The sequence below is a fragment of the Notamacropus eugenii genome, chromosome 3 (genome assembly GCF_028372415.1).
Source record: "Notamacropus eugenii isolate mMacEug1 chromosome 3, mMacEug1.pri_v2, whole genome shotgun sequence".
In the NCBI taxonomy this organism is placed as follows: domain Eukaryota; kingdom Metazoa; phylum Chordata; class Mammalia; order Diprotodontia; family Macropodidae; genus Notamacropus; species Notamacropus eugenii.
In genome coordinates, this window is record NC_092874.1 from 37,549,465 (window position 1) to 37,576,365 (window position 26,901).

Consider the following 26,901-nt stretch of genomic DNA (forward strand, 5'->3'; position numbering starts at 1 on the left):
CTGGCCCCTGTAGTTCATGTGGCTCAGAATTAGTCACCGGAGGTTTAGGTTGACATATAGTAATAGCTCACGTGGATGCGAGGCTTTAAGGGTTAAAAAACACTTTCCTCCCAGCAACCCTGGAGAGAGGTACTGTTTTTATTAGTAGCACTAATTGTAGCTCACATGTGCAGTGTCCTTTACGGATTTAAAAGCTTTCCTTGCCACACTGTGAGGTAAGTAAGTAACCAGGAGCGCCCTGATACATGTTTATAGGATACTTTTAAAGTTTGCAACATGCCAGGCCAGCTGGAAGGTGCAGTGGAGAGAGCACCAGGTCTGCAGTCGGGAAGCCCCATCTTCTTGAGCTCAAATCTGGCCTCAGACACTTTGTAGCCTTTTATTTTTTTTGCCTCAGTGTCCTCATTTGTAAAATAAGGTGGAGAAGGAGGTAGCAGACCATTCCAGAAAATCAGAATAGGGTCAGGGAGAGTGGACAGGACTGAATAGAGCACCTGACTGACATGATCTCATTTGAACCTCACCACAGCCCTGTGAGGCAGGTGCTTATCATTATGCCCATTTTACAGATGGGCAAAGTAAGACTCAGAGAGCTTTGGTGCCTTGTTTAGAGCTGTACATTTAGTAACGGAGACCAACAAACTAATCAGAGAATCTGAAAACAGGTTTTTGTGATTCCAAGTTCATCACTCTATTTTATTTCTTTATACTCTGCTGCTGCCTCTCCAGATGAAGAAGCTAGCCTGGACTCACACTGCTGGAACCCTGCATTCTTTTTTTCCTACTCTTTTTTTTCCAATGCAAGCCTAAATTGATGTTGCAAGCACCTATAACATTCTTAGGACAAACTCAGAGTTTACTTAGAGAATTCAGTCCAAATTGCCAAGTACGATAATTTAAGGATGAAATGTAAAAAGTTATACTTTGCCTCATTCATCCTGTTTGATGAATAAGATCGGGTTCATTAAATGTGGCTTATTGCCTCAGGTGTGTATAAAATGTCATAGTTGAACAAGTAAATCTGTGCATTTCCAGTGTCTTTCTGAACTTCAGTTTGTAATAGGTTTGAACCTGGCCTGGGGCTCCAGACTAGCTCTCTCTTTCTTGGTAGGCCTGAGGAAAATCGTGAAAGAATTCCAGTGAAACTTGAGAAATTCACTTCCCTGCCTTCATTCATTCCTTATAAACTGCTGACTGTGGCCCCTGCACCTGGGAGTCACTGGAGGGAGGTACAGAGCTAAGTAAGGCATAATCTTTGCCCTGGTTGAGCTTACAGACTTGGGACAGGCACCCCTTTAAGCTCTTTTAAGCAGGTGAAAATGATCCTCTTCTATTTTAAAGGGGATTCTACAATGGAAAGTACCCTTGACCTGAAAGAGGTTAATCTTATGTTTTGGGGGAAATCCACCCCCAGGCACATTTCTATTTAGAAACATCTGTGTACTTTTCCGCCTTAGCCTGGTTAGTCTAGACCTCACTTGGGATTCCCTTTGAACATCACTAGCCGATGCACTTGGGCGACTGACCTTTGCTGGCCTATCCTTTTTGGTTCCTATTTAATTGATTGGTGAATCTTAAAACTTCCTTATAAGGAAGTAGGGTTCTTACTGCTGCCATCGTACCAGGTTCCTCAACCAGGTTATTTTATACTCATGGGTCAAGGGCTGATAGTTCCAAAACTCCCCATATGTCCTTAGCCCCACTTAACAGTAGGGTGGGCAAGCCTAGCCTGGACCAAGGTCAAGATTGCTGTGATAGACTCCGTGCATGGCCCATAGTAGGTGCTTAGTAAATGTGTATTGACTTGACTGATTGATTGGCTGATAATCTCCCTAGACCTCAGATGACTTCTAAGGTAGATTTTCATTCATGGAGGCTCTGTATGTTACTGGAGATCTCAGGGGTGGGGAGACAGAAGGAATAATTCAGCTTAGAGAGGAAGTGACTCATGATCTGTGGGATTCCCAAAAGTCAGGTGATCTTGGTAACCCCCTGCCCATTTGTCTTTTTACTTGGCAACAAATGATAACCTCACATTTTACAAGGTTCTTTAAAGTTTACAAAGCACAGCAACCCAGTGAGATAGATGTTATTGTCTTCATTTTATAGATGGGGAAACCAAGGCTGAAGTAACTCATCCACATTCACAGAGCTAACAAGAGTCTGAGGCAGGATTTGAACTCAGGTCTTCCTGCCTCTAGGCCTGGTGTCCTATACCCTGTGCTCTCTAGAAAAGCATAATTGCAATTTCTACCTCTTAACCAAAAGGAAACACCACATAGGGTCTTTTTGGGTTATATATTTGTGGAAGGAGGTCTAGACTTGTGGGGAACACCCTCCACCATATTATCTTGGAAAGTAACCTGAGGATGAAGGATGAACAACAAATAATCAGTATGTGTCAGAGTCTATCTAGATTTGAACTCAGGTCTTCCGGACTTCCAAAGCTGCTAATCCATGCTCTGTGTTCCCTTTCCGAGCCACTGCCAGGTTTTTCTGAAGGTTCCCTGTTGGAGATCTGTTAAGGGCCGGCTGGGCATTTGTGAAAATGCTAATCTACAGGAGTTTTTAAAAAGTATTATTGATTAGGAAGTCTTGTCTCTTCAAAAGAAAAGCATCGCCAGCTGTCCAGTCTCAGCTCTTAGAGCATTCTGTACTCATGTTTTCTTTCTTCAGCTTAAAAGAAAAAAGAAAACTTGGCTGTGATTTGCATTTACAAGGGGAAGATGTAGCCAAACATTTCTTTTGATATTTATCATTTTTCGTTTTCTCTGTGTGATATTTTCTCTAGTCTCAGATCTTGGTTTTTTCCCCCCTTTGGACATCAAATGATTTTCATTCAGAGATTCATGATTTCATGCCTCTCCTCAGTCCCCTTAAATATATGCACTTTGTAGAGTTATAGAGCTTGAGCTAAAAGGGAACCCCCAGGTCATCCAATCCAGCCTCCCACCCCATTTTACAACTGAGGAAACTGAGGTTCATACAGGCCAAATGATTTGCCTAAGGTCACACCGGTAATAAGTAATAAAGTTGAGATTCAAACCTGTATTCTCTGACTCTCACTCAAATCCAGGGCATTTTTTTTCTTCACATTTTGATTTTTTTTAAATTCTGAATTTGACATATTCCAACAAGTACGAACATTTCCATATGCAAAGAAAAGGAGAAAACAATCATGATTGTATGTGAAATGGTGAATCTCTATCATGTACCTTTTACTCCTGTCAGTTTCAAAGCTGTCCTGTCTACCTGTATCTCCCTCTGAATTTCCTTCTTTTCTGTGCTATGTGTTCTTTAGATGCTTCAAAGATCTCCCCCTTCAGAGGACTGGTATTCCTAGTCCCTTCTTTTTCCCAATTTCCTAAGCAAGATTAAAAAAACTCAAAATTCTCCCTTGTAGCAAATAAATACAATCAACGTAATCAAATAAAAATCCACACGTTGGTCACGATCAAAAACGTACATCTTGTTATTTGTCCAGAGTCTAGACGTAATAAAGATTCACCTGCCTCATCATTGGTCCTCTGGAATGGTTTAGTCATTGCATTGATCAGAATTGTGATTTTGGAACTTTTTTTTTATATGGTTCTTGATAACTTGGATTTCTTCCCTTGAGAATTGTTTGTGTATGTCCCTTTGACCATCTATCTGTTGTGGCTTGTCCTTTGTCCTTAAAGAGCTGTATTGATTTTGTGTGTGCAAAAAAAGCTTTTCACTTTGGTGGAATGTAATCAGAATTGTATTTTTATCTCCTGTGATCATCTGTCCCTTATTCGGTCAGGGACCCTTCCCCTATTCATGATTGTGAAAGACATCTCCTTCCCTAGTTTGTTTATGATTTGAACTTTGATAAGTATGTCTTATATCCATTTAAACTTACTATTGAGATGCTGGGTCTGAGCCTAATGGCTGCCAGGCTGCTTTCCAATTTTCCCAGCCATTTTTGTGTCAATAGTGAGTTTTTACCATAGTAATCCGGAGTCTTGGTAAGTCAAAACGCCATCTTCTGTATTAGATTGTTGTACCTTTTGTATCTAACTTGTTATAACCAGTCAGCTTTCTCTTTTTTGATCAGTATAATAGTTTTTATGATAGCACCATTGGAGATCTCCCACTGCTTGGTACTTATCCTCACTCTTTTTTATTATTTCCTTTGAGGTTCTTGACCTTTTGTTCCTCCAGAAGAATTTTACTGTTTTTCTTTATGAGTATGAAGTGGTTCTTGGTAGTTTGGTATGGACCTCCTAAGTAAATTAATTTAGATAGCATTATAATTTTTTATTATGTTGGCACAGCCCAACTATAAGCAATTAATCTCTCTCCAATTATTTAAAGTCTGCCTTTGGTTCATTCTAGTAGTTTTTCAGTTGTACCAGGTTCCCCTCCTATAGTCCAATGGCTCTCAAGTTTCCAAAGGACATATTAGCTGTATTAATATCCTTTCCCCATAAGTATTCATACTGTGGGAAAGGGATTTCTGCTTTAGGAACCTTGAGAAACTCCTTCATCATCTCAAAGGAAAGAGTCTATTCAGCCCTTGAAGTTGCCTCACTCAAATGCCTAAATTCTTTTGGGGTTAAGAAAGAAAACACATCTTGACTGCCAAAGGAAGGGGCCTAGAATATCTGGTCAAATCTGACACGTGATGGTTCTTTGCTAGGACTGTAGTTTGAAGAGACCCTCTGGGAGCTTCTTTTCTACAGTGGGTCTCCCCTGACCCGGGAAGGGGCAGTCTAGGCTCCATCTCCTTCATCCCAGGCTTGTCGGCTTCAAGGCCATCATAGGACTTCCAACCATTATGGGTGGTAGTCTGCCCAGTACGCCATGTGGTGTCCAATGATCCTTTGTTTTCCTCTCCATTTCCAGAGTCTGCCTTTCCAGGTGAGTTGAAGCTAACATATTTGGGTGACAGCTATGCTTGAGTAGACAGAGACGGTGGCTTTGAGTCACTTTGATCAGAAAGAGGTAGGAAAATCTAATCACGAGTTAGACTGTGAGGTCTTTATTTAACTCATTAACATTCATGCATGAGAGCAGAGATTGAAAGACGGTTAGTTACCTGACTGTTGCTTCCTCAACCCTCTCCCTCTTCAGTAGCTTCTAAATTTCCTCCCCCCATCCCTTCCTAGCCGAGGATTCTTTTTGGATCTCTCTGAGCTAAGCTGACAGGCATTGAACCAACAGTCATCAAGCATTTACTTATCAAGCAACCTACTATGTGCTCAGTCTTGAGACTTGCCTCCCTCATTAGAATATAAGCTCCACACTGTAGGGATTATTCTATCCTTTGTATTTTTATTTTCAGTGCCTAGCGTAATGCCTGGCACATAGTAGGCCCTTAATAAGAAATCGGTCATCAAGCATTTATTAAGCACCTACTACGTGCTAAGGATTGACACTTGTTTCCCCATTAGAGTGTAAGCTCTTTATTGTAAGGATTGTTAGATTATTTATATTTTTATTTCCAGTGCCTAACACAGAGCCTATGCCTTAATAATAAATCGGTCAGCAAGCATTTAAGTAAGCCCCTAGTATGTGCCAAGCCAGAGTGAAAATGCCCTAATTAGCTTAATAAATCCTCATTAATTCATTAATTCAATGTTCTGGTCATAGAAGGATTAGGTGGAATAGTCTCTGCTCTCAAGGAGTTGACATTGTATTTAGTGATAAGAGATGCACCATATATAAAGAGGTATACATATATGTGTGTATATATGTATATATAATATAGATGTAAATGAACACAAGGCAGTTTAGGGGGAGACCCTGGCAGCTGGGGGTGCTAATGGAGGAGGGCCCACCTGAGCTGAGCTTTAAAGGAGACTGGTGATCCCTAGAGGCTCAAGTGGGGGTGGGGGTGCACCCCAGGAATGGTGGTGGCAGGAAGAAGAGCCCCATAGTGAAAGCTCTTGGTGCTCAGAGTCAGTCTCTTTCTTCTTTCCCTGTACAATGTCAGTTTTTGTTCCTTTGGTTCCAAATTTTAAAGTTCCATGGATCCCTGTCTTAATAAATTCCTTTTTCTTGTTCAGAGGAGCTCAAGCACCCAGGTCCCCTGGACCATGGTGGAGGGGAAGCTTTCCTGCAAAGATGGTCACTCTCAGATGAAGAGGGGGTCTGATGGGCTCGTCTCCAAGGCTGCTTCCAGTTTGGACATCCTAGAACTGGGGAATGTAGCAGCGGGTCCTTTTAATCAGATATTTTGGTTAATAGAACGTTACCATAGAAACCCTACAACACAACCCCAGTTGGAAAAGAATGTGAAACAAGTCCCCAAACCATACTGAACATAAATTAGTTTTTCTTTGATTTAGAGAGCCCTTTGGGGGAAGGCCAGGTAGATTGGGGCCATGTTGCATCACTGGCACGGAAGGCACTGTACCTGTGACCCATGCAAGGTAGAGGGCCTCCAGTACGGGAAAAGGGAAATTTGGATGCTTAAAAATAACAGCTGTGCTGATGGTGTGTGTGTGTGTGTGTGTGTGTGTGTGTGTGTGTGTGTGTGTGTGTGTGTGTGTGTGTCTGTCTGTCTGTGTGTGTCTGTGTGTGTCTGTGTGTGTGTGTGTATGTGTATGTGTATATTGGAGCCTATACGGCTAGTTATAATAGTAATACGTAGTAATACTAAGACCTGACATTTATACATGATACAGGGTGCTATTTTTATCCCTATTTTATAGATGAAGAAACTGAGTCAGAACAGTTAAGTGGCTTAGTTCAAGAGCTAAGTTTGGAGACATGCAGGGCTCAAACCTAGGTCTTCCTGACTCCAGGCTCACTGCATCACCTCGCTGTGTTCTCACAGACCCATTCTCACACAAAGGCCATGAAGAGTGCTGTCATTCCACCCCTACCACAAATTCTATGAACCCCCCAGGTAGAGACATCTGTTGAAAATAATTTTGATCACTCATCTATCCAAAGAAACTAATAGCCATGCATCAGTAAGCATTTATTAAATGCCTACTATGAGCCAGGCCCTTTACCACAAGGCACCAGAAACAAACATGCCTGGCACATAGTAGGTGCTTTGTAAAGGTTTATTAAATTGAGCAAAGTACCCAGGACCTAGGAGAACTTTAAACTGGGCCGTGGTGTCCCCATGATGTCAGGACTGAGAAATAAAAGTGTAGTTGGTGGATAAATGGAGTGTAGTGGGCTCTCAGGTAGTGAGAACACCCCTTCCTACTCTTTGCCCAGCGACCAGGGGCTTGATCTTGGGCAGAACCCACTTGCCTGACACTTGGGAGGAATGATGACGTCGTGGCATTTCATGTTTATTTTTAGCCCTCTCCCAAGGGATCCGGCTCATGTTTAAGGTCTGTCTTCTCATTTTCACGGTCACTTGGGAATGTAGCCTCAAAAATACCCCAAATCCAGATCTTTGACATTTTTCACATTTCCATCCTACTTTTAATGTGATACAAATCTTTCCTCAATCCATTAATTAGTAAGCATTGATTAAGCACCTACTATGTGCTGGTCACCGTACTGGGCACCAGGGATACAGGTATACAGAAATGAGTCCTGATTTCAAGGAGTTAGCTCATGTTAGCTAGCTGGAGCTTGTCATGTCTTATTTTTCCTGGATGACTGAGTGATATAATAAGGCAGGTTATGGTTTTTATATGGAATTAAATATGGAAATTAAAAGGCAAGTTTGCCAAAGGATGCAGGGTAATCACATCTAATTGCTTAGTGCAGTAAATCGTGGGTGAGTTGTCTCTGTTAGGTGGTTTTGTGGTCTTTCCTTGCTATTGGCACTTGTTAAAATTAATTTTTATAATTTGCTATAAATTCTAAAACAAATTAGTTCCAAACACAAATAGATTTTGTGCTTGAAAACTTAAAGCTAATAGAAAATATTTACCACCTGCATTTTATTAGGCTTATTCAGGAAAAAAATGCGAGTTGTCACTACAATGAATCAAAGAACTACAATTGTTTTTCAAAAAATGGTTTTTGACATTTAGGTTAAACAAAAATCCTCTTTTAATGAAAATAGCCTTTTAAATCTATTTCTCCATGTTTAGAGACATCTTAGAAAAAGCATTATAGAAGTGGATGTTAGAGTCCTCCAATCATTCACTTTGCACATAATTTGTGTTTACCTAATTGTGTACATGTTGTTTTCACCCAATAGAATGGACACTTCTTCAGGGCAGGACCTTTTCCTTTTTTGTCTTTATAGCTCTAGTGCATAGAATAGTCTCTGGCTCAGAGTGAGTTGATTTAAAATCAAGTATTATGTTGTATTACAGTGTTGTTGTTTAGTTATTTTTGGTTGTTTCTGACTCTTCATGCCCATATTTGGGGTTTTCTTGGCAAAGATCCTGGAGTGGTTGGCCATTTCTTTCTCCAGCTCATTTTACAGATGAGGAAAGTGAGGCAAACAGGATTAAGTGACTTGCCCAAGGTCATACAACTAGTAAGTGTCTGAGACCAGATTTGAATTCTGGATGTCTTCCTGACTCCAGGACTAACACTCTGCCTCTTATTGCACATTGTACTTAAATAATTTAGTGTATCCACTGTCCCATGAAGATGGCACCTGTTATTCTCTTGTGAATCCTGTCCTTACCTTCCCATAAGTCTTCTGGGGGGTGGTTTCTTCACTGGGTCAGGGACTTTCCTCCAAGCTTTTAATATCATTGGGTGCAGGTATGTCCCCATTCCTGTCCATGAGTTACCCCTCATCCTCGATGCATAACTGGACCATTCCCATATATCCCTTGGATAATATTTTTTTGCCCTTTCTTAGACATCTAGCCTTGATATTTTATATTGGCTTAATGATGCAGTGCCCTTTGGGTAATCCATACCTTAAATTCTTTGCTGAGTGTGATATTCTGTGTTTTTCAGACTCATTGCTCCCCCAGAAGAATGTTAGTAAGAGATTGTAAGCTCCCTCATGGCAGGGGCAATTTCATTTGTCTCTGTATCCCTATCACACAGTAGGTGCTTAGTAGATGCTTGTTGATTTCTTGGTGCTAAAAGATGAGTTTTTTTTTCAAGCTGAGGTTACTTAACACGATTTCCCCCAGTGTGACCCTGCCCACTTTTTTTCTCATGTTCAAATCCGCACTGAGGTCATTGTCCGTTTGTGGTGTTGGTCCACGTGCCGAAGGACTCTTTGTTTGTCCACTTTGCCTTTTTGCCATTGGGGCATGACCCAGGTCATCTTTGTCTTCACTCCCTAGACTTCTGAGAGATTAGATCCCTGATACAGAGAATCCTCCTCTCCCCCCAATTTCGACAGCTTCCCGTCTTATTGTAGCCACATTCATTAAAACTCAAGAACATATTTTGTTATTAAAAGGCTGACGTCTTTTTCACTCTTTCCTCCTCCCAATTTCATCTTTAAATACTCAGATTGTCTGTTTTAGTTGGATCTAATGCCAAGCTCTCCAATTTTCCTTTGCTTCTTGCTCCATATGTGATGATACCACTCATAATCTTGGACCATCCTCCTCCTAGGCATTTTGCAAATGGGCTTGTATTTTTTTATATTCTTTCCTCAAATTTATTAATTTATTGTTTTCAGTTTTCAACATTCACTTCCATAAATTTTAAATTTTGTCCCCCTCCCTCTTCAGGACGGCATGCAATCTTATATGGGCTCTTCACATACATTCCCATTCAACACATTTTCCTATTAGTTATGTTGCTTAGAAGAATTCTAGCAAATGGCAGAAACCATAAGAAGAACAAAATGAAGCATAACAAAGGAGAAAAGTCTGCTTCCTTCTGTGTTCCGACTCCACAGTTCCTTCTCTGGAGGTGGATGGCATTTTGCATCATGAGTCCTTTGGAAATGTTTTAAGTCCTTGCGTTGCTGAGAAGGGCTAAGTCTGTCAGAAACAGTCCTCGCACACTGTGGTTGTTACTATGTATAATGTTCTCCTGGTTCTGCTTGCCTCACTCAGAATCAGTTCAGGTTTTTCTGAAGTTCACCTGCTCATCATTTCTTATAGCACAGTAGTATTCCATAACATTCATATTCCACAACTTGTTCAACCTTTCCCCAATGGATGGGCATCCCCTCGATTTCCAGTTCCAGTTAAGCCAGTTACCTTTGGCCAATATCTCTTTCCTCTAGACTAGGACGCTGAACGTTTGCTGATAGCCTTTGTCTCTGCTTGTATTTCTGTTGTTTAGCACTGGAGTGAGGCCTCTGTGTGATCTATAAACCTTTGACCTGTTTTGTTTCTTAAAGTTCAGCCCTATTTTTCAACATTATCCTGCCCTTTCCATGACCACCTTTTTTGCATCAAAGTATTAAAGAGTACGGGGCAGCTAGGTAGCACCACAGTGCACATAGCACCGTGTCTGAACTTCTCTTTGTGAGTTTAAATCTGGGCTCAGATACTTACTCATTGTGTGACCCTGGGCAAATAAATCACTTAGTCCTGTTTGGCTCAGTTTCCTTATCTGTAAAATGAACCGGAGAAGGAAATGGCAGAACAGTTGCAGTATCTCTGCCAAGAAAACCCTAAAAGGGGTCACAGAGACTCAGAAGTGACTGAAGAAACAACTTGACAACAAAAGATTAAAAAGTCTATTGATTTGATGTGCAGGTGTTAAATTATCTCTTTGTGACATTTCTCTGCCATCTCATCCTTGGTGTATCAGCTGCAGCATGGTAAAAAATTCTGTCTTTGGGATCCTGAACTTGGGACCTGAATTCAAACTCTGAGTCTTCCACTTAACTTCCTATGTGACCTTCTGTAAGTCTATTTCTCTGGACCTCATTTCATCCTCTATGAAATAAGGATGAGATAATTGTGTCTGGCACATAGTAGGTACTCTAATATTAGCTATTATTAGTATCATTACCACTACCACCATCATCACCTAGCACATAGTAGGTACTCTATAAATGTTAGCTCTTATTAGTATCATCATCACCACCATCGCCACCATCATCATCATCATTATCATTATCATTATTTCCTTTCCAGCTCTAGTTCAGTGATCTGGAATCTTCATTGTGGCCTTTTCCCCTTCTGATCTCATGAATATAGCAAGGAGAAGTGACCAAGTATAGTGGTCCATGAAATGATGCTTCTTGTTGCCTCTGGGTACACAAGGAAACTACATCTAGTAATTCCTTCCTTTGCCTTTTCAAGCGAGAGAATCTGTGATCCTTCCACTTAGCCTCAGTTTACTTATTTCTTCTGGTTTTACTTATCACAAGAATGTCAGTATTGCTATTGGGTCATGGAATCATAGATTGAGAGTTGGAATGGGCCTTACCATCAAGTTTAACCCTCTCCTTTTACAAGTGAGGAGCCTGAGGATCAGCACGGTTAAGTGACTTGACCAGGGTCATTCATGCAGCTTGTAAGTGTCTGAGCTAGGATTTGAACCCAGGTTTTTCCTGACTCCAAGTTCATTAATCCATTTCCTCTAGTAGTGGGTTGATTTGTTGATCCTTGGATAGAGAGCTTACATTTAATGTAAAAGTTAAATTAATATCTATATGTGGCCTGAAAACCATGTGATTGCCAAAAACTGAAAGGACTGGATAAGTCTCTGGGGGCCATTTTTTCGTGTCTTTGTTCAGTGAGTTTTCTTGTCCAAAGAATCCCTCTTCAGGTGGCTGTCCTACTGGGGAGGAGCTTCTTTATGATTAATGAAGCTGATTCTTGAACAGTAGACACCTTGACCCTAAGCCCTTGAGGCTAGGTAGAACCTAATAGAAATTGTACTCCACCCGCCTAGCCCCTGAGAACACAGGCTCACTTCCTGGGCCACCAAGACCCTGTTGTGGAGGACATTATACCCATCTGCCATCAGTTACTAAACACCCATGAGCTGAAACGTATGACTAAAGGTGAACTTTCAGATGCTAGCTGCCTTAGGATCCATGACCTGGGTCTTCCCATCTCCATCTGAAAGTGTTTTCTCCCTCCTTAGATTTTCTAGAGGATTTTCTCCTTTCCTTTTTCCTTTGTAACTTGACAGTATTTAACGTTGTTCATGTCATACTGTCATCTCCTTGACTTTATGGGGCCACAAAGCTTTTCTTCTTGTAGCATCCCTGTCTACTCCAAGAATTCTTAACCTGGGATCTGTGAATGTGTTTTTAAAAAATATTTTGATAACTGTATTTCATTATAATTGATTTTCTTTGTAATCCTATGTGTTTTATTTTATTCATAACATTTTTCTGAGGAGACCATTGACTTCACCACATTGGCAAAGGGGTCCATGTTAGTCATTCAGGCAAGGAACATTTATTTAATGCTTCCTGTGTGCCTGGCACTGTTCTGAGGGCTGGAGTTACAGGCAGAAAACAGTCCCTTCTCAAGGAGCTCACCCTTCGATAGGGAAGAAAACATGCAAACAGCTTTGTACAAATTAGGTATTTAATGAGGATAAGTCAGAGATGATCTCAGAGGGAAAGCTCTAGAATTGAGGGGGTAGGAAAGACTTCCGGTAGGAGGTGGGATTTTGGCTGGGACCTGAAGGAGTCGAGGAAACCAGAAGGTGGAGAGGAACAGGGAGGGAATTCCAGGTATGGGGGACAGGGCAAATGGAGCACCAGAATCATAGAATATGAGTCTGGGGCTTGGGGGGACAGGGTTTAAGATGTAGTAAGACGGGGAAAGTAGGAAAGGTTAGGTAGGGCTTTGGGGAAGTCACTGGAGTTTATTGAATGGGAGGTGGTGGTGACATGATCAGACCTACAGTTTAGGAAGTGATTGTCCTAAAATCTGGAGGATGAACCTTGAGGCAGGCTGACCCACCAGCAGCTGGGAGGTGATGGGGGTTTGCGCTGGAGGAGTACCAGCATCAGAGGAGAGAAAGGGATGTGTTTGATAGATTGTAAGGGTGACATCAACAGGCCTTGGCAGGTGATTGGATATGGGGGTGAGAGATAGGGAGGAATTCAGGATGACAGAAGGTGGGAGTCTTGGGGACCAAGAGGATGGTGGGACCCTTGGCAGAAATAGGGGAGTAAATAAGACAGGAGGTTAAAAGGTTAAGAACCTCTGAACTAGTCCAATAGCCTGCACAAAGTACCTATCTAATATTTGTTGAGTAGAGTTCAGATGCTAAGTCTACTTCTTTTTCCATTATACTGCAGAGGACTCTGTTGACTTTTAACTCCCCTGTGTTAAAGGTTCTTGGACTTTAATCTGAAGAGCTGGCATTCCTTTGGTCCCCTAGATCTCCCCAGCCCCAGTTTTTGTGTCTAACTCCCCTTCTATTACCCTTTTCCTTTGCCTACTCCCACCCCCCACCAACAGGGATTTTGAGCATCTGTTCCCTACCCAGTGGATTCTGGGGTTGGCAGCTGTAGATTGGCTGCTCATATGGGCCACCATTTTGAGGGCAGAGGTGGAGAGACCCCACATCTGGTCAGTGACCAGGTGTAGTGGCCATGTGAGGATGGGCTGTGAAACCCAGGGGAATCTTGTTGGGTTGGGGCCAGCATCTAGCATTAAGCTAGCTAGGCATGTTGCTGCCCCATCTGACTTGTTTCCATAAGCATCCTGAATGGATGGAATCCAAATGTAGGGTTAACCTTAGTCACAGTTGGATTTCAGAGGCAAAAGAACACTCTTCTACTATTTCCTTCCTGAGAGATCATTGCCCTTTCCCCTAATTTTCTGAAATGATTTGGTTAGGGGTTAAAGTATTTTGTTCCATTATTAGAGCTGAAAATGCAAATCTCTAAGTTAATACACAGCAGTAAAAAAAAGTGAACTGGGCTCCCCTTCTGCTGAGGGCCAGATGGCATCACTCTCTTTCCCCAGAGCTGAGATTCTTGGTGCCTTACTCATGCCCATGCCCGCCATCTTGCTGTTTCTTTCCCATCCCCATGTCTTCCACCTCCTTATATGTCTCTTATGGCACATATTTTCCTATATCAAAATGATTTGTGTTTATGACTTCTCTCCCCTATTATATTTTAAATAGAACTTTAAAGAGAAGTCTTTTTTATCCATGATTCCCCCAGGGATTTGCACTGCCTTGCTGAAGCAGGTGATCAATAAAATATTTTTGGAATTGAAGAACTGATAAAAAGATTGCCCTAGCAAATGCCTGTGAAGCCAGCAGCGCTCAGAAGACACTGGGACCTGGATGCATAGGACCTCTTCCTCCCCTTAGGGAGCATTGGATACAATGTCTGGTCCTTCCCGAGGAGGGAAGGGAGGCTTCACAATGGGTCTGTAGAAGAACTGATGGAGCTGGTCACAGCCCTGTGTGGCCACAAGCGCATGCTCTTGGTTTGGGGGGAATAGTTTGACTGACTTGTCAATACAAGTCATTGGCAACCAGAGCTTGTCCTAGACAAGACAGAGAAGGGAGCAGAGCTTTCTTTTGGGGGGGGGGTAGCCTCTCACCTCTGTTTTCTGTACCTTTTCTCTAAAGTGCCCAGTGTCCCCCAGTATCCAGAAGTCACAGCCATTTAAGGCATGGTAGTAAGAGTGCTTCATTGGCTGTCAGAGTACCTAGATTCAGATCTGGAGTCCTCCCCTTACCAGTTTTGTGACTTGAGGCAGATTCTTTACCTCTGGGTCTGTTTTCTCCTCTGTAAAATGGGTTAGGTAGCCTTCACATTCCCTTCCAAATCTATAATTTATTGACTTCTAAGTCTAAAATCATGACTCACACTCAACTAATTCATGCTAAAGGGATAGTGATAGACAACAAACTCATTTATATTTTAAAAGGTCTGTCTGAGGAATGGCTTACCAGTGGTGGGATTTCAGACCCACTTGTACTTGAGTTGGGATGGATTAGGAACCTGGAAACCCCTTCCCAGCCCATCTCAAATCATGAGTCCTAGAGGGGTCCTTGGAGGTCCTCCAGTCCAGTCCTCTGCAATTTACAGAGGAGAAAATCATGTGGATTTCAGAAATGACTCGCCCGTGGTCTCCCAGAGGTAGATGACTGAGTTGAGATTTGAACTGACTCCAAATCCAGGGCTCCTTGCACCTGTTCCTGAAACACAAGGTCCTTAATAACAGTAACCATTTCTCCTGCTTCTGTCTGTATGCTGGCAGTACCCCAAGTTTGGCAGTCACCATCCTTTTAGAAAACATCCTGCCCCTGAGGTCTTTCTTCAGTCCTAGCTTGGTGCCAGTGTGGTTGTATTATGGTCACTGAGGCAGACATCCCCTGAGCCTGAGCTTTATTTGATCCCATGAGATAATATTTATAAAGCATGTAGCACAGTGCTCTGCACATAGTAGGTCCTATATACATACTCATTCCCTTCCCCCCATGTATATGATAATAAGTCAGTAAACATTTACAAGTTGCTTACTATATACCAGGTCCTGGGGATATAGAACCCTTAAGAAACTCACAGTCATTACAGTAAAGGCATTAGAGTTTCTTAGGGATACAAAGCCTTCCTACTTTCTGGCCACAGGGGACCACTGGTTTCTTGTGCTCAGCCTGCACTTTAGGTCCAGGGTGAGGTACCACCAAAGGGTGATTCCCTTGGGGGATCCCGAAGATGGAGGTGACTGTGTGATGGAGGGGATGGGGAATGGTGAGCGAGACAGCTCTGCTTCTCACAATTACTCAAGTTAACTGTTGTACAGTAGTACAGAGGTCTCTCCTTCTAGCAGCTTGTTTGGGACTCTGCTGGAGCAGATAGCCTCACAAACAGACACATGTGGCAGTTACATATGTAGTCTACATACACCAGGCTTTTCAGTTTATGCATGGGACAGAGTATTTTCTATAATCAATGCCTGGAATAAATTACTCCCCCGATACAGACATTCGAGCATTAAGGTGTATTCAGGCTGCCCCCTGAACTGATTTACCCTCTTAACTTTTTATTAGTGAAAAAGCACAGGCCTTCCCACCTTCCCCCCTGCTCCTCCACCCCCATCCCCAACCCCACCCCCAATTTTGTTTTCCAAGTTGCCTTAGGAAGCTTGTTGCCTTGAGAATGGATTTAGCCAAGGGAAACTCTTATCTCTGAACGGGTGTTTCTGTTGGAGATATTCTTGGCTACTTAATATTTTTGTGAATTATTATCTTTGATAGCAGGGCCTGTTCTCCAGAGAGTTGGAGAATATTGGGCATTCTTAGACTTTCATGCACAAAAGGAAAATATCTCACTCTGAAGTCTAGAGAAGGGATAAAAAGTCATTCTGCTTCTATGTTACTCTGCCTAAGTAAACAGAGAGACCTCGTTGTTTTTAAACCCCTAAAGACTCAGTGCCCAGCATGCCATAAGATGCACATTATTTTAACATTCCTTTGGGTTTTTTTTTTCCCCTTTCCATTCTGTGGCTACAAATCTCTTTTCAAGCACATGTTGATTTTCTGCTTTGCAATTTCTTTTGCTGTGCTATTACCATTCAGCCTGCCTTCATTTCGGTCTAAAATGACTACCTAAGAGCACTGGAAACATACTATTATTTCTCATGGTTCAATCTAGGAAAGGAAAAGGGGGGAGGGAGAGGGAGAGAGGACTTTGAGCTCAAGGGCCATAAAAGTGCTACTGTCTCATTTTAAAAATGTTTTCTGAGTGTAAATACCCTTCTGATAATTGCTGTTGAAGGCAGAAAGAACTTTGGGGTCTGAAGAGTTTAACAGTGACTTATTATTCTGGGCCTGTGATGGATCTATTAGGTTTTTTTTTCCCCTTTTCCCCCGATATGTTGACAACATAATGTAGTCACTTGCATCTGGAATCACATTTTTATCGGGCTCACCAATGACTATGAAACATGTCCCCTCCAATGTGCGGGACTCTCCCCAACCTGGAACCAGGTAGAATACAGGCGTGCTTTGTGAGGCTGTGGAAAAGCCTCCGACAGCTGGTAATTGTCTCTTAACAGAAAGTCAGATTCTCATGATGAATATGGCCCATTTGGTCCCCGAGTCATTTATTCAATTATGTCCTACATTTCATAAATGCCAGAGGGCAGTTTATATTTTCTTCACGGAAATCACATAGACTTCTATATCTTTTAAAAATAAAGTCTTGGAAAAAAAGGCATTCATGGCTATTTTTTCTCTTTTCCTCTTCTCCCCCCTTACCCCCTCCCTGTGTTTCCTTTCCCTCTCTCTTAGGCAGCTGTTGAAATGGGTTGTGGACTGAATAAACTAGAGAAGCGTGATGAAAAGCGGCCTGGTAATATTTATTCAACTCTGAAGAGGCCTCAGGTAGAAACCAAGATCGATGTGGCTTACGAGTATCGCTTCCTGGAGTTTACCACGCTGAGTGATGGTAAGTGTTTCCATACATCTTCCCTGGCCATGGATGTGAATTGGGAACTGAGCGCACCATTGTAACCTGTCAGTGGACAGCAGCTCTTTCTGACAGATCGTCTCATGTATTAATAAATGAGAGGGAGTCTTCTCTCCAGAAATATGGCTTGTGTTTTCTCCTCCTCCTGTCCCATGGCATGAGTACAGAGAAGCTACCTGGTTTTGTCTTTACTTGCATAGTGTCTTTCCAAAGTGGTCATCACTGTGTGTACATGAAGAAATGCATGAGGCTCTCAAGAGACATTTCTGGAAGAATCAGGTTTTTTGTCAACTTTCAGTCTTGACAACAACCCCATCATCAATGCAGACTGCAACCTATCTGTCCTTGGGTGAGAGCTCCATCACCAATGCAGATTGCAGCCCATTGGTGATTCGGAGAAGTACAAGCGTGTTGCTTGTGGTAACAGAGATAACAGACATAGTTAGTGTCACAGGCTGAATTTGAACTTTCAGCTTGGGGACTCCAAGCCAGGAACCCTGTCTGATGCTGCCTCGGGTGATTCGCCTACCAGCAACAAGTATTTAAGTGTCTGCTTGCATTGTACTAGGCACTGGAGAGAGATGGAGATAAAATAAGCTCCAATTCCGGCTCTCTAGGAGTTGATGGTTTTGTGTGTGCTTGCATTGTACTAGGCACTGGAGAGAGATGGAGATAAAATAAGCTCCAATTCCAGCTCTCTAGGAGTTGATGGTTTTTTGTGTGTGTGTTCATGTAAGTGTGCATACAGATGCATGTAGGTGAGCAGGAGCATAAGATTATAGATTGAAATCTGAGAGAGAACTGAGAGGCTGTCTGGTACAGTGCCTTCACTTTTCAGATGTGGAAACTGAGATCCAGGGAGGTTAAAGGACTTGACCAAAGGGACTTGAATCCAGATGATTCCACTCTGGAGTGGATTCCTTTTCCAGTGCTGACGATCAGCATTTCCTCTGGAATTTTTAGTTAGAGAGTATCGTTTAGTCGTTTTGGTCATGTCTCCCTATTCATGACCCCGTTTGGGGTTTTCTTGGCAGAGATACTGGAGTGATTTGCCATTTCATTCTCCAGCTCATTTTACACATGAGGAAACTGAGGCATATAGGGTTAAATGACTTGCCCAGGGTCACACAGCGGGTAAGTGTCTGAGGCTGGATTTGAAGTCATGAAGAGGAATTTTCTTGACTCCAGACCTGGGGCTCTGTGCATTACGGCACCGCCCAGCAGTCAGAGAGTAGCCTGGGACATTGTTTGTTCAAGGTTGCACAGCCAGTGTAGGTCAAGGCAGTGCTTCATGATTCCAAGCTTGACCCTCTACCCAGTCCACCATGTTCTCTTTCCAGTGTAGCATGTCTAAGGTCTCTGGTGACTTCAGGTCCTTTCCTCCTGTAGTCTGTTAGCTAACTAACCTTTCTTCAGCTCCAGCAGGAGCCAGGCTTCAGATTCTGTCCCATACAAATATCTCCCAGCGAGTGCTAAGCTTCAAGTCAGAGGCAGTAGAGTAAAGGATACATAGGAGGGAAGCAGAACTTTTGAATGCATTGATCAGAGGAGGCTCCGTGGAGGAGGTGAGCTTTGAGCTGGGCCCTTGATTGACTGCCAGCATGAATCTTGACCCCCGCTTCCAAGATCCAGGGCTCCAGCTTCTGCAAAGCTCTGTGGGTAAATGAGATCATTTAAGTAGGGACTGTTCTGTTAGTGAATGGCATCTCCTGTGGAGACTGCAGTGCACATCCTTTTTTGTGTGACCCCTTTGATGGTCATGGGAAGCCCATGACCTCTTCTGAGAATCATGCGTCTAAGAGAAACCAGCCAGATGGGCAGATCGCAAATAGAAGCAGGTCATGGACCTTCAGGTCAGCCTGTTTTAGATCATGGGGATTTGGTGTTAATACTCTTTGGTTCTGGCCCTGCTTCTCTGTCAACGTCCTTGGAGAGCGGTCTTCATTCATGTGGTTGCCAGGGTAGAAAGTGGTGGGCATCTCAAGTGTGAAGAGAGCAGCCTGCCAAGAAACATCACTCCATGGGATCGGACTGTGTCTTAAATTTTCAATTAGCTATGGCTGCTGAGGGATGAACCTTGCCACCACAGCTGAAAGAACCCAAGGCATGATGATTTCTGTAAGAGCATGGCTCATCCCAGTTTTTCTATGCCAAGTCACTCCAGAGCCCCCTGAAAGCCACCTGAGTGGGTGGGCTTCTTCAGAGTCGATCTGTGTTCTCCATCCTGTGTGGGCGCTATTTGGCATGGTTACAAGATGGTGCTGATGAGGCCAATGTGGTGGGTTTGATCCCTGTATGGTGTGGTTCACTTTGTGAGTGTAGGCAAACAATTATGTTGACAATATTCATTGTATCTTTAAATTCTCCCAGAGGCCTGACAGATGTGTGCCCTACATCCTTCATGGGGGCTGCCGGAAATGTGAACTCAGTGTCAACCTGGCACCCGCAGTGGATGGTGGACCAGGGGACTTATTTTTTGTAGGTCGATTGTGTGCTTGTTTTCTTGGATTGGTTTAGCTTTTGACACCCTGTATGTGGGTTTGTAATGTCTGAACTAGATTGATGTATTTCACTTGACAAGCGGAACATTTATAACTTGTGCTACATTAAAATAATAATAAGAAAAAAGAAACTCAGTCTTTCTCCTCCCATCATGCACCGTAACAAATGTATGACAGGCTTTCTCATGTACTTTATTAAGATTCTAAGGTATGGTCTGTTTACCTGCTCTTTTTTTTTTTTTTAACATGACCCTTCAGGATGATAGTGAAACATTCCTCTGGACTCATTTCAAATTTCTTATTAAAATAGAATCTGGAGATTGGAGGGACCTCAGAAGTCATGTAGTGAAATCCCACACCATCATTAGAGACTAGTTAACTGAGGCTCAGGGAACTTAATATCTTTGCCCAAGGTACCCTACGTAAGCTTAAGTGACTTATCCAAAGTAGCATAGATAATAAATGTCAGAGGTGGGCATCTCAGACGACTGAGCTGGCATTATTTCCATGGTATCACGCTGCTTCCTCCTCTCATAACTTTCCTGGTTAAGAAGTTTTTAAAAGCTGACCCTTGGAGTCTTCCTTCCTTCCTTCCTTCCTTCCTTCCTTCCTTCCTTCCTTCCTTCCTTCCTTGCTTCATTCCTTTCCTTCCTTTCTTTCTTTCCTTGCTTCCTTTTTTCCTTCTCTCCCTCCTTTCTTCCTCCTTCTCATCCTCCTTCCTTCCTTTCTTTTTAAAAAGCAAAATGTAGCCTCCTTGGGTTTTTGGGCCCCCCTTTTAAAACCTTCATCCTGTCCTTATGCTGCACATGTGAATTTGGGGGGGGGGACATCATTCTAATAACCAGAGTAACTGTCATTTATTGACCTTAGCATGACGGATTATTAAAAAGAGGAGTGTGCATTTTACCTCCTGCACAGGAGACATCAGGCTGAGACCCTGTTGTGTATTTTTCAGAAGCAAAAGAACCTGTCCTTCCCCCATAGACCTCAGCCTGGCCAGGAGAGAGAAAAGATGAGACTGAGAAGGTCAGTTGTCTTTTACCTCGTGACCCTGAGGCTGAGGAGCTGAAGCTTTGCTTGGCCAGGATGGGGAGGGGGTCCTGAGCCTGGGGACCTCTGTGAAGCAGGCTCAGCTCCGCCTTGATGGAGGACCACTCATCTTGGCCCTGCGGTTTCCACGGTAACTCGTGGTCCCTGTACCTGCGGGGGAAGGGCTGTGAGTCTGCAGAGCCAGTCATAACCTTTCAAGGAAAGGTTCCTGCAAATCCCTCTTGTCCCACCAAGAACAACTTCTGCTGGGCTCTGTCCAGCTCCCTCGATCTGCACTGTCATCTGTAATAGATGTATGCGGGGTCTGCTGTTTGCATGGAGAGTATAAGACAGAGCCTACCCTCAGGAGGTTTACCGTCTGTTAGGAAGGGCATAGGGCATCAGTGCAGAGTGCTGGGCTTGGAGTTTGAAGACCTTCCTTCAGATCCTGCCTTAGATCATCATCCAGGGGTGGCTGCATAAGTCACTTTGGGTAAGGCCCTTCCAGCCTTAGTTTCCTCTTCTGTAAAATGGGTACACAGTAGTCATCCCTTCAGGACTTGCCCTGGATGGTTGTGGTGAGATCAGAAGGAGACCATGAATGGAATGCATTTTTAGAAGCTTAATTTGATGTGCCTTGTCTGGGTGGGGCGATAGTCTGAGGCATAAAACGAACTGGAATACATGGTAGCCACAGGAAATGATAAGAGGATTTCAGAAGGGCCATGGAAAGTCTTGGGCTCAGATAATCTAAAGGAGCCTGGGGGAGAGCCAAGAAGAAAGGACTAAGTAAGGAGTTGGACTTCATACTCTGTGGGAAGGAGGGAGCCAGTGAAGGATTTTGAGCATGGGAAAGGATGCACCCAGTGTGACGTATTAGGAATAATAGCTGACATTTATTTAGTCCTTTGAGGTTTGCTTAAACACTTTAGATGAGTTATCTCCTCCTATTCACCCTAGAAACCTGTGAGAGAAGTATTATTATTGCCATCCCCATATCACAGATGAGAAAACTGAGGCTCCAAGAAATCAAATAAGTCACAGAACGCCTGAGCATCTACAGCAGGACTCCTAATTCTAATGCTTTCTTCACTCTACTGCAGCTGATGACGATGGGTTGGATGGAGAAGGAAGCTGAATGCAGAGAGCCCAGATAAAACTGCTGTGGTTGTCCAGGGGAAAGACAGTGAGGGCTTGGACCCCAGGGGAATGGCTGTGGGATGGGGGAAATATGGTGGTGGGAGGTGATCCGAAGGAAGAATCATGAGAACTTGATAATTGCCCAGAAATGAGAGAAGAGCTTGGCATCTTGGGTAGAGTCTGTAGGTAAGAAACTGAACTTGGGGTCAAGGAGACCGTGGCTCAGATTCTGCCTGGGACACACCTCTTTTTAGTGTTGTCACATCTTGGGAGGGGTATAAAGGTCAAATGAATAGTAGTGCTTCTTAACTTGGACTCCATATAATTTTTTTTTAATATTTTGGTAACTATTTTTTTTTATTTAGAGGACAGTCAAAGTTAAGTGACTTGCCTAGGGTCATACAATTAATAAGTGTCTGAGGCCAGATTTGAACTTGGGTCCTCCTGACTCCAGGCCTAGCATTCTCTCTACTGCATCACTTAGCTGCCCCATTTTGGTTTGTTTTTAATTTATTTAGGGAACTGTATTTCAGTATAACTGGTTTCTTTTGAATTTTGTCATTCTTTCTGAAACATCCTTCTGAGAAGGGGTCCCTAGCTTCGTCAGACTGTCAGAGAGGTCCATGACCCCCAGAAAGTCAAGAACCCACTCCTTCTAGTGTGGTGTCATGTGTAGACAGCTGGCCCCAGGGTCAGGAAGACCCCGGATTAAATCCTACCTCTGGCACAAACTGATTCTGTGGCCGTTGATGAGTAAATTCACCGCTGACTCGTCTTTTCACCTCTGTGATTCTGGGCAAGCTAGGCATCCGTTTCCTTATCTGTAAAAATGACTACATGGCCTCTCATGGCCCTTCAAGCTGTAGATCTAAGACCCCATGATCCTCTGAAACTCTGTTCCATCAATTATCCCTTCCCTTTTTTGCATCTTTCTCTCTTCCAACTGACTCTCTCTCAAGTATCTTCAAATTTAAAAGAAAAACGAAGCCAACTTTCCAGGACTTGTAAGTCACATAGCAGGTACAGATCTGCTATTTCCCCACTGGAAATTCTTTTACCCATGAAATCACAGGTCTGGTCCAAAAACAAACAAACAAACAAAAAATGTGACAAAATGGCGCCATGTGTCATTGTCAAGATGACGCTAAGATTTTAACTCTGGGAAAATGATGAAACCGTTGACTGAAATGGGGATGTGATTTTGGGGGAAAATAAATAATGGCTCCAGCTTCGATGCTGTTTGGTTTGAGGTGTGGGCTGCATGCTGGGTGGAGGTGCTTGGGCAGCCTCCAGCCCATTAGAGATGGAACAGGAGAGGAGTTGGGTTGGAGATTTTGGCAGTCATCCGTGGAGGGGGCATAATTGAAGCTGTGTGATAGATGAGATCTTTGAGAGTGAATGCCGAGAGACTAGTAGAGGGCCAAGGCCTGAGCCTTGAGACGCTTCACCCACATGGAGGGGAGAGCAGATGGTGCCTATGAAACCAACAGAAGGTGCAGCCAGAGGGGAAGTGTTGGATGGTGCGGTGGAAAGATCCCTGGCTTTGGAGCCAGAGGGCTCAAACTTGTCTCTTCTTACTGCATGCATGACCTTGGGTCAGACCTCAGTTTCCTCCTTTGTGCAATGAGCAGTTTGGACTGGATGATCTTTAAGATCCTTTTCACATGAGTCTATGAAATAATACCAATGGTAACTCAAAGGAAGGGGTAGGGGCACATACTGCAGAAGCAGGGGACTTTTTTTCTTTTAAAATTTGGAGGTGCTTGAGAGAGCCAGTTGGGAGAGGGGAAAAGGCAAGAAAGGGAGGGGAAAATGGGTGGAACTGAGTTCCAGAAGATTAGGGGATCTTATATCTAGAGCCAAAAGTCCCCTCAGAAGCCTTCTAATCTGACCCTCTATTTTACAGATGGGGAAACTGAGTCTTGATTTGCCCAAGCTCACACAAGTGAAGGAAGAGGGTTGAATCAGCAGTATACGCAGCAGGCTTAGCTCTGAAAAAATGGAGGAAGATGCCTTCTATCCTTTTCACCAAGGGAAGGAATAACACATAACAATACAAGATAAGGGTTGGAATCCCAGCTCCAGTAGCTTACTTGGGCAGATCGCTTTCCTCTCTTCTGACCTCACCCAGAAAGATCCTGAATCTATGACCTTAAAGTCCTGTGATTAAAGAGAATAATCATTATCGTAGCGAATAAGATTGACGAGCACTTCTCATCCAGTCCTTAGCAGGTTGTCCTGTGGCTTAGGGACTGATGTTGTACCCGTTGCACAGATGAGGAAAGCTGGTCTCTAAGAGTAGACTTAATTTTTTGAGGTTGCACAGCTAGTGTCTGGTGTAAATCTTTGGAATCTGGCGATTTGGAATCCATCGTCCTTTTTCCCTACACATGCCGCATCTCTTTAGGGCCGCGGAATTCAGTGACCGCCATGTCCCAGATGGAGCTTTGCTCCTGCGTTGGGGCTGCTGTAGACCAAGTGTTCTAGGGTCTTGTAGTTAAATGACACCTTCTGCCCTGGCTGTGCTTGGGGAAGGGCTTCCTGAGGCTCCTGGGGAGCCCAGAAGGCCTGAGCTCTTATTGTCTTTTATTCTGAACTTAACGATACCCAGTAAGATGTACATTTACATATTTCAGTCTTGTCTTGGTTCTTCTTGATTCCATTTCAGGTTTTCTTGGCAAAGATACTGCAGTGGTTTGCCATTTCCTTCTCCAGCTCATTTTACAGATGAGGAAACTGAGGCAAACAGGGTGGAGTGACTTGCCCAGGGTTACTCAGCTAGTAAATGTCTAAGGCTGGATTTGAACTCAGGAACAGGAGCATTCGTAACTCCAGGCTGGGCACTCCATCTAACTGCCATTTACTTATAGAAAGATTAAGAGAGACTATTGGCCGGGAAGTTGCCAATGAGTATCAAGAGAATCTTGTTTCCCTTTCAGAACATATAATAAATTGTGATTAGGCCCCAGTGTTATTTGGCCTGTCCTGCTTGCCCCATGGTCCATCTGGCTTACTCTTATCTGTATCCATTTCCTTCCACCCTGCTCTCTTGGCCTTTCACCTGAGAGGCCTGACCCAGGCTGTCTGGGAGGGACTTACCACCAGTCACTGGGGAAGATGCCTCAACAGATCCAGTTTAAGTCGGCTCCAGGGTGAATTTTTCCCCCACACCCTGTCTTGAGTCAATGTCCACCAAAGAATGCATCTGGCAGAACATCTGAATTTTCTAAACCAGACAGATTTGGGTGGGGTGAGGGAGAGAGAATAATCCAAATCACAAACGGATCCCACTTTGTCCAAGAATTTAGCCTGAGTTCCTAGGAACCCAGAGCCCCAATGGTTACTGTACTTATACATTGGTTTGGAACACTCTCACTCCTGAACCAAGCCGGCATTTAGGCCTAATGAGGCATTTCTAAATCAGATACTTAGAAGGTGCCCATTAGGTCGTGGGGGTTCTTCAGCCCTGCTTGGGGGGCCAGCTCATAAAGGATTTCCTTAGAGAAATCTGAAGAGTCATGTTGTCAGAGGCAAGCCATCATGAATCAGCACCTGGGAGATGCCTCTGCCGCCCTGGGAAGTGGATGGTAATGGAGCTGCCTTTGGTGTTCTGGAGCTGCTGGCCAATTTGGAGGTGCAGGACCTCAGTTCAAATCCTGCCCCATTTCCTCCAGTTTGTACATGAGATTTCCTCGCTGGTTGCTTTCTACACCAGCAGAATCGCAGGTCTAGGCAAGAAAAGAAGAACTACCAAACCAAACCAGACCGCTCTAATTTCTGGCCTGGGAATGACCAAGCAGGGAGCTTTTCCCATGCCCACAAAATCCTAGGGTTTAGATCTAGATCTCATCCTATACCTTCATTTGACAGATGACGAAGATGAGTCCTTGAGCAAAGGTGGCCTTGTTATAATGAAGACAGTGTTGGACTTGGGTCAGAGGGCGGTCTCTGTTACTTACTGCTCAGTGACTATCCTCAGTTCCTCCATCTCTAAAATGGGTGGTCTCTAAGGTCTTCCTCCAGATTTATAGATCCTTAGGTCTCTAGAGCGAGGGACTTAGAGTTAGGAGGTTCTGAGTTCATATCCTGCCCCAGACACTTCCTAGCTGGGAGACCCTGGGCAAGTCACTTCATCTCTGTCTTCCTCGGTTTCCTCACCTGTAAAATGGGAATGATATTAGCACCTAGCTCAACAGGGTGGTTGTAATAACACATGTAAAGTGTCTTGTAAAACTTAAGTGATACATAAGTGCTATTATTGTTATTAATCATAATTATTGCTACCTTTGATCCTAAGACAATTAGCATGGTTAATATATGATTACTTATATAACTGAATAGTACTAATTATATAAAATATAATTCATTATATTGTATGAATTATTACTATCCTTCGTCCTGAGATAATGAATATCATTAATATAATCAATGATTACTTACGTAACAGTTGTATTATATAATATAATTATATCATGGTTATTCTGACTCTCGATTCAAAGACAATATGAATTAACATAACCAGTTATATTATTATAATGTAGAAATAATTACATGGCACGTAATTATATACCATATGACACATATAATGAATATATCATGGAACTGTTATATTAATTATATGACAGAATTGAATTGATTCTATGACATAATTAATTACGTTATTGTCATCCTTTCCCCTAAGATAATAACTATATAGTAGAATTAATTCTGGGACAGAATACCAATTACATAATGAATTCTATCCTAGTAATTATTCTCAGCCTTCATTCTAAGAGGTCACATTACTTGCCCAAGGTCATGCAGGTTCCAGACCTGGACTGTGTCCCCAGGTCCAAGTCTGCTAAGTGTTCTTGGCAGCCTCGTAGGCTGCAGGAGCTTGAAAGCTTATTTTTTTTTTTTTGTCCAGACCTGTGATTTTGCTGATTTGCTGCCGCTGGTAATCATGGTAAAACAAATATCTCTCTTGCACTTTGACAGACACGGTCTCATTTGATTTTC

The 26,901-nt window shown here is 43.1% G+C and overlaps 1 protein-coding gene across 1 annotated transcript in view; it reads left to right on the plus strand.

The window, feature by feature from the left end:
* RFTN1 (raftlin, lipid raft linker 1) overlaps window positions 1–26,901 on the plus strand; it is a 185,897-nt gene that overhangs the window by 1,693 nt on the left and 157,303 nt on the right. The window contains exon 2 of the mRNA XM_072651254.1: window positions 17,056–17,212. Coding sequence (XP_072507355.1) covers window positions 17,068–17,212 — 145 coding nt within the window. The 5' untranslated portion in view covers window positions 17,056–17,067. The remainder of the gene's footprint in view (window positions 1–17,055; window positions 17,213–26,901) is intronic.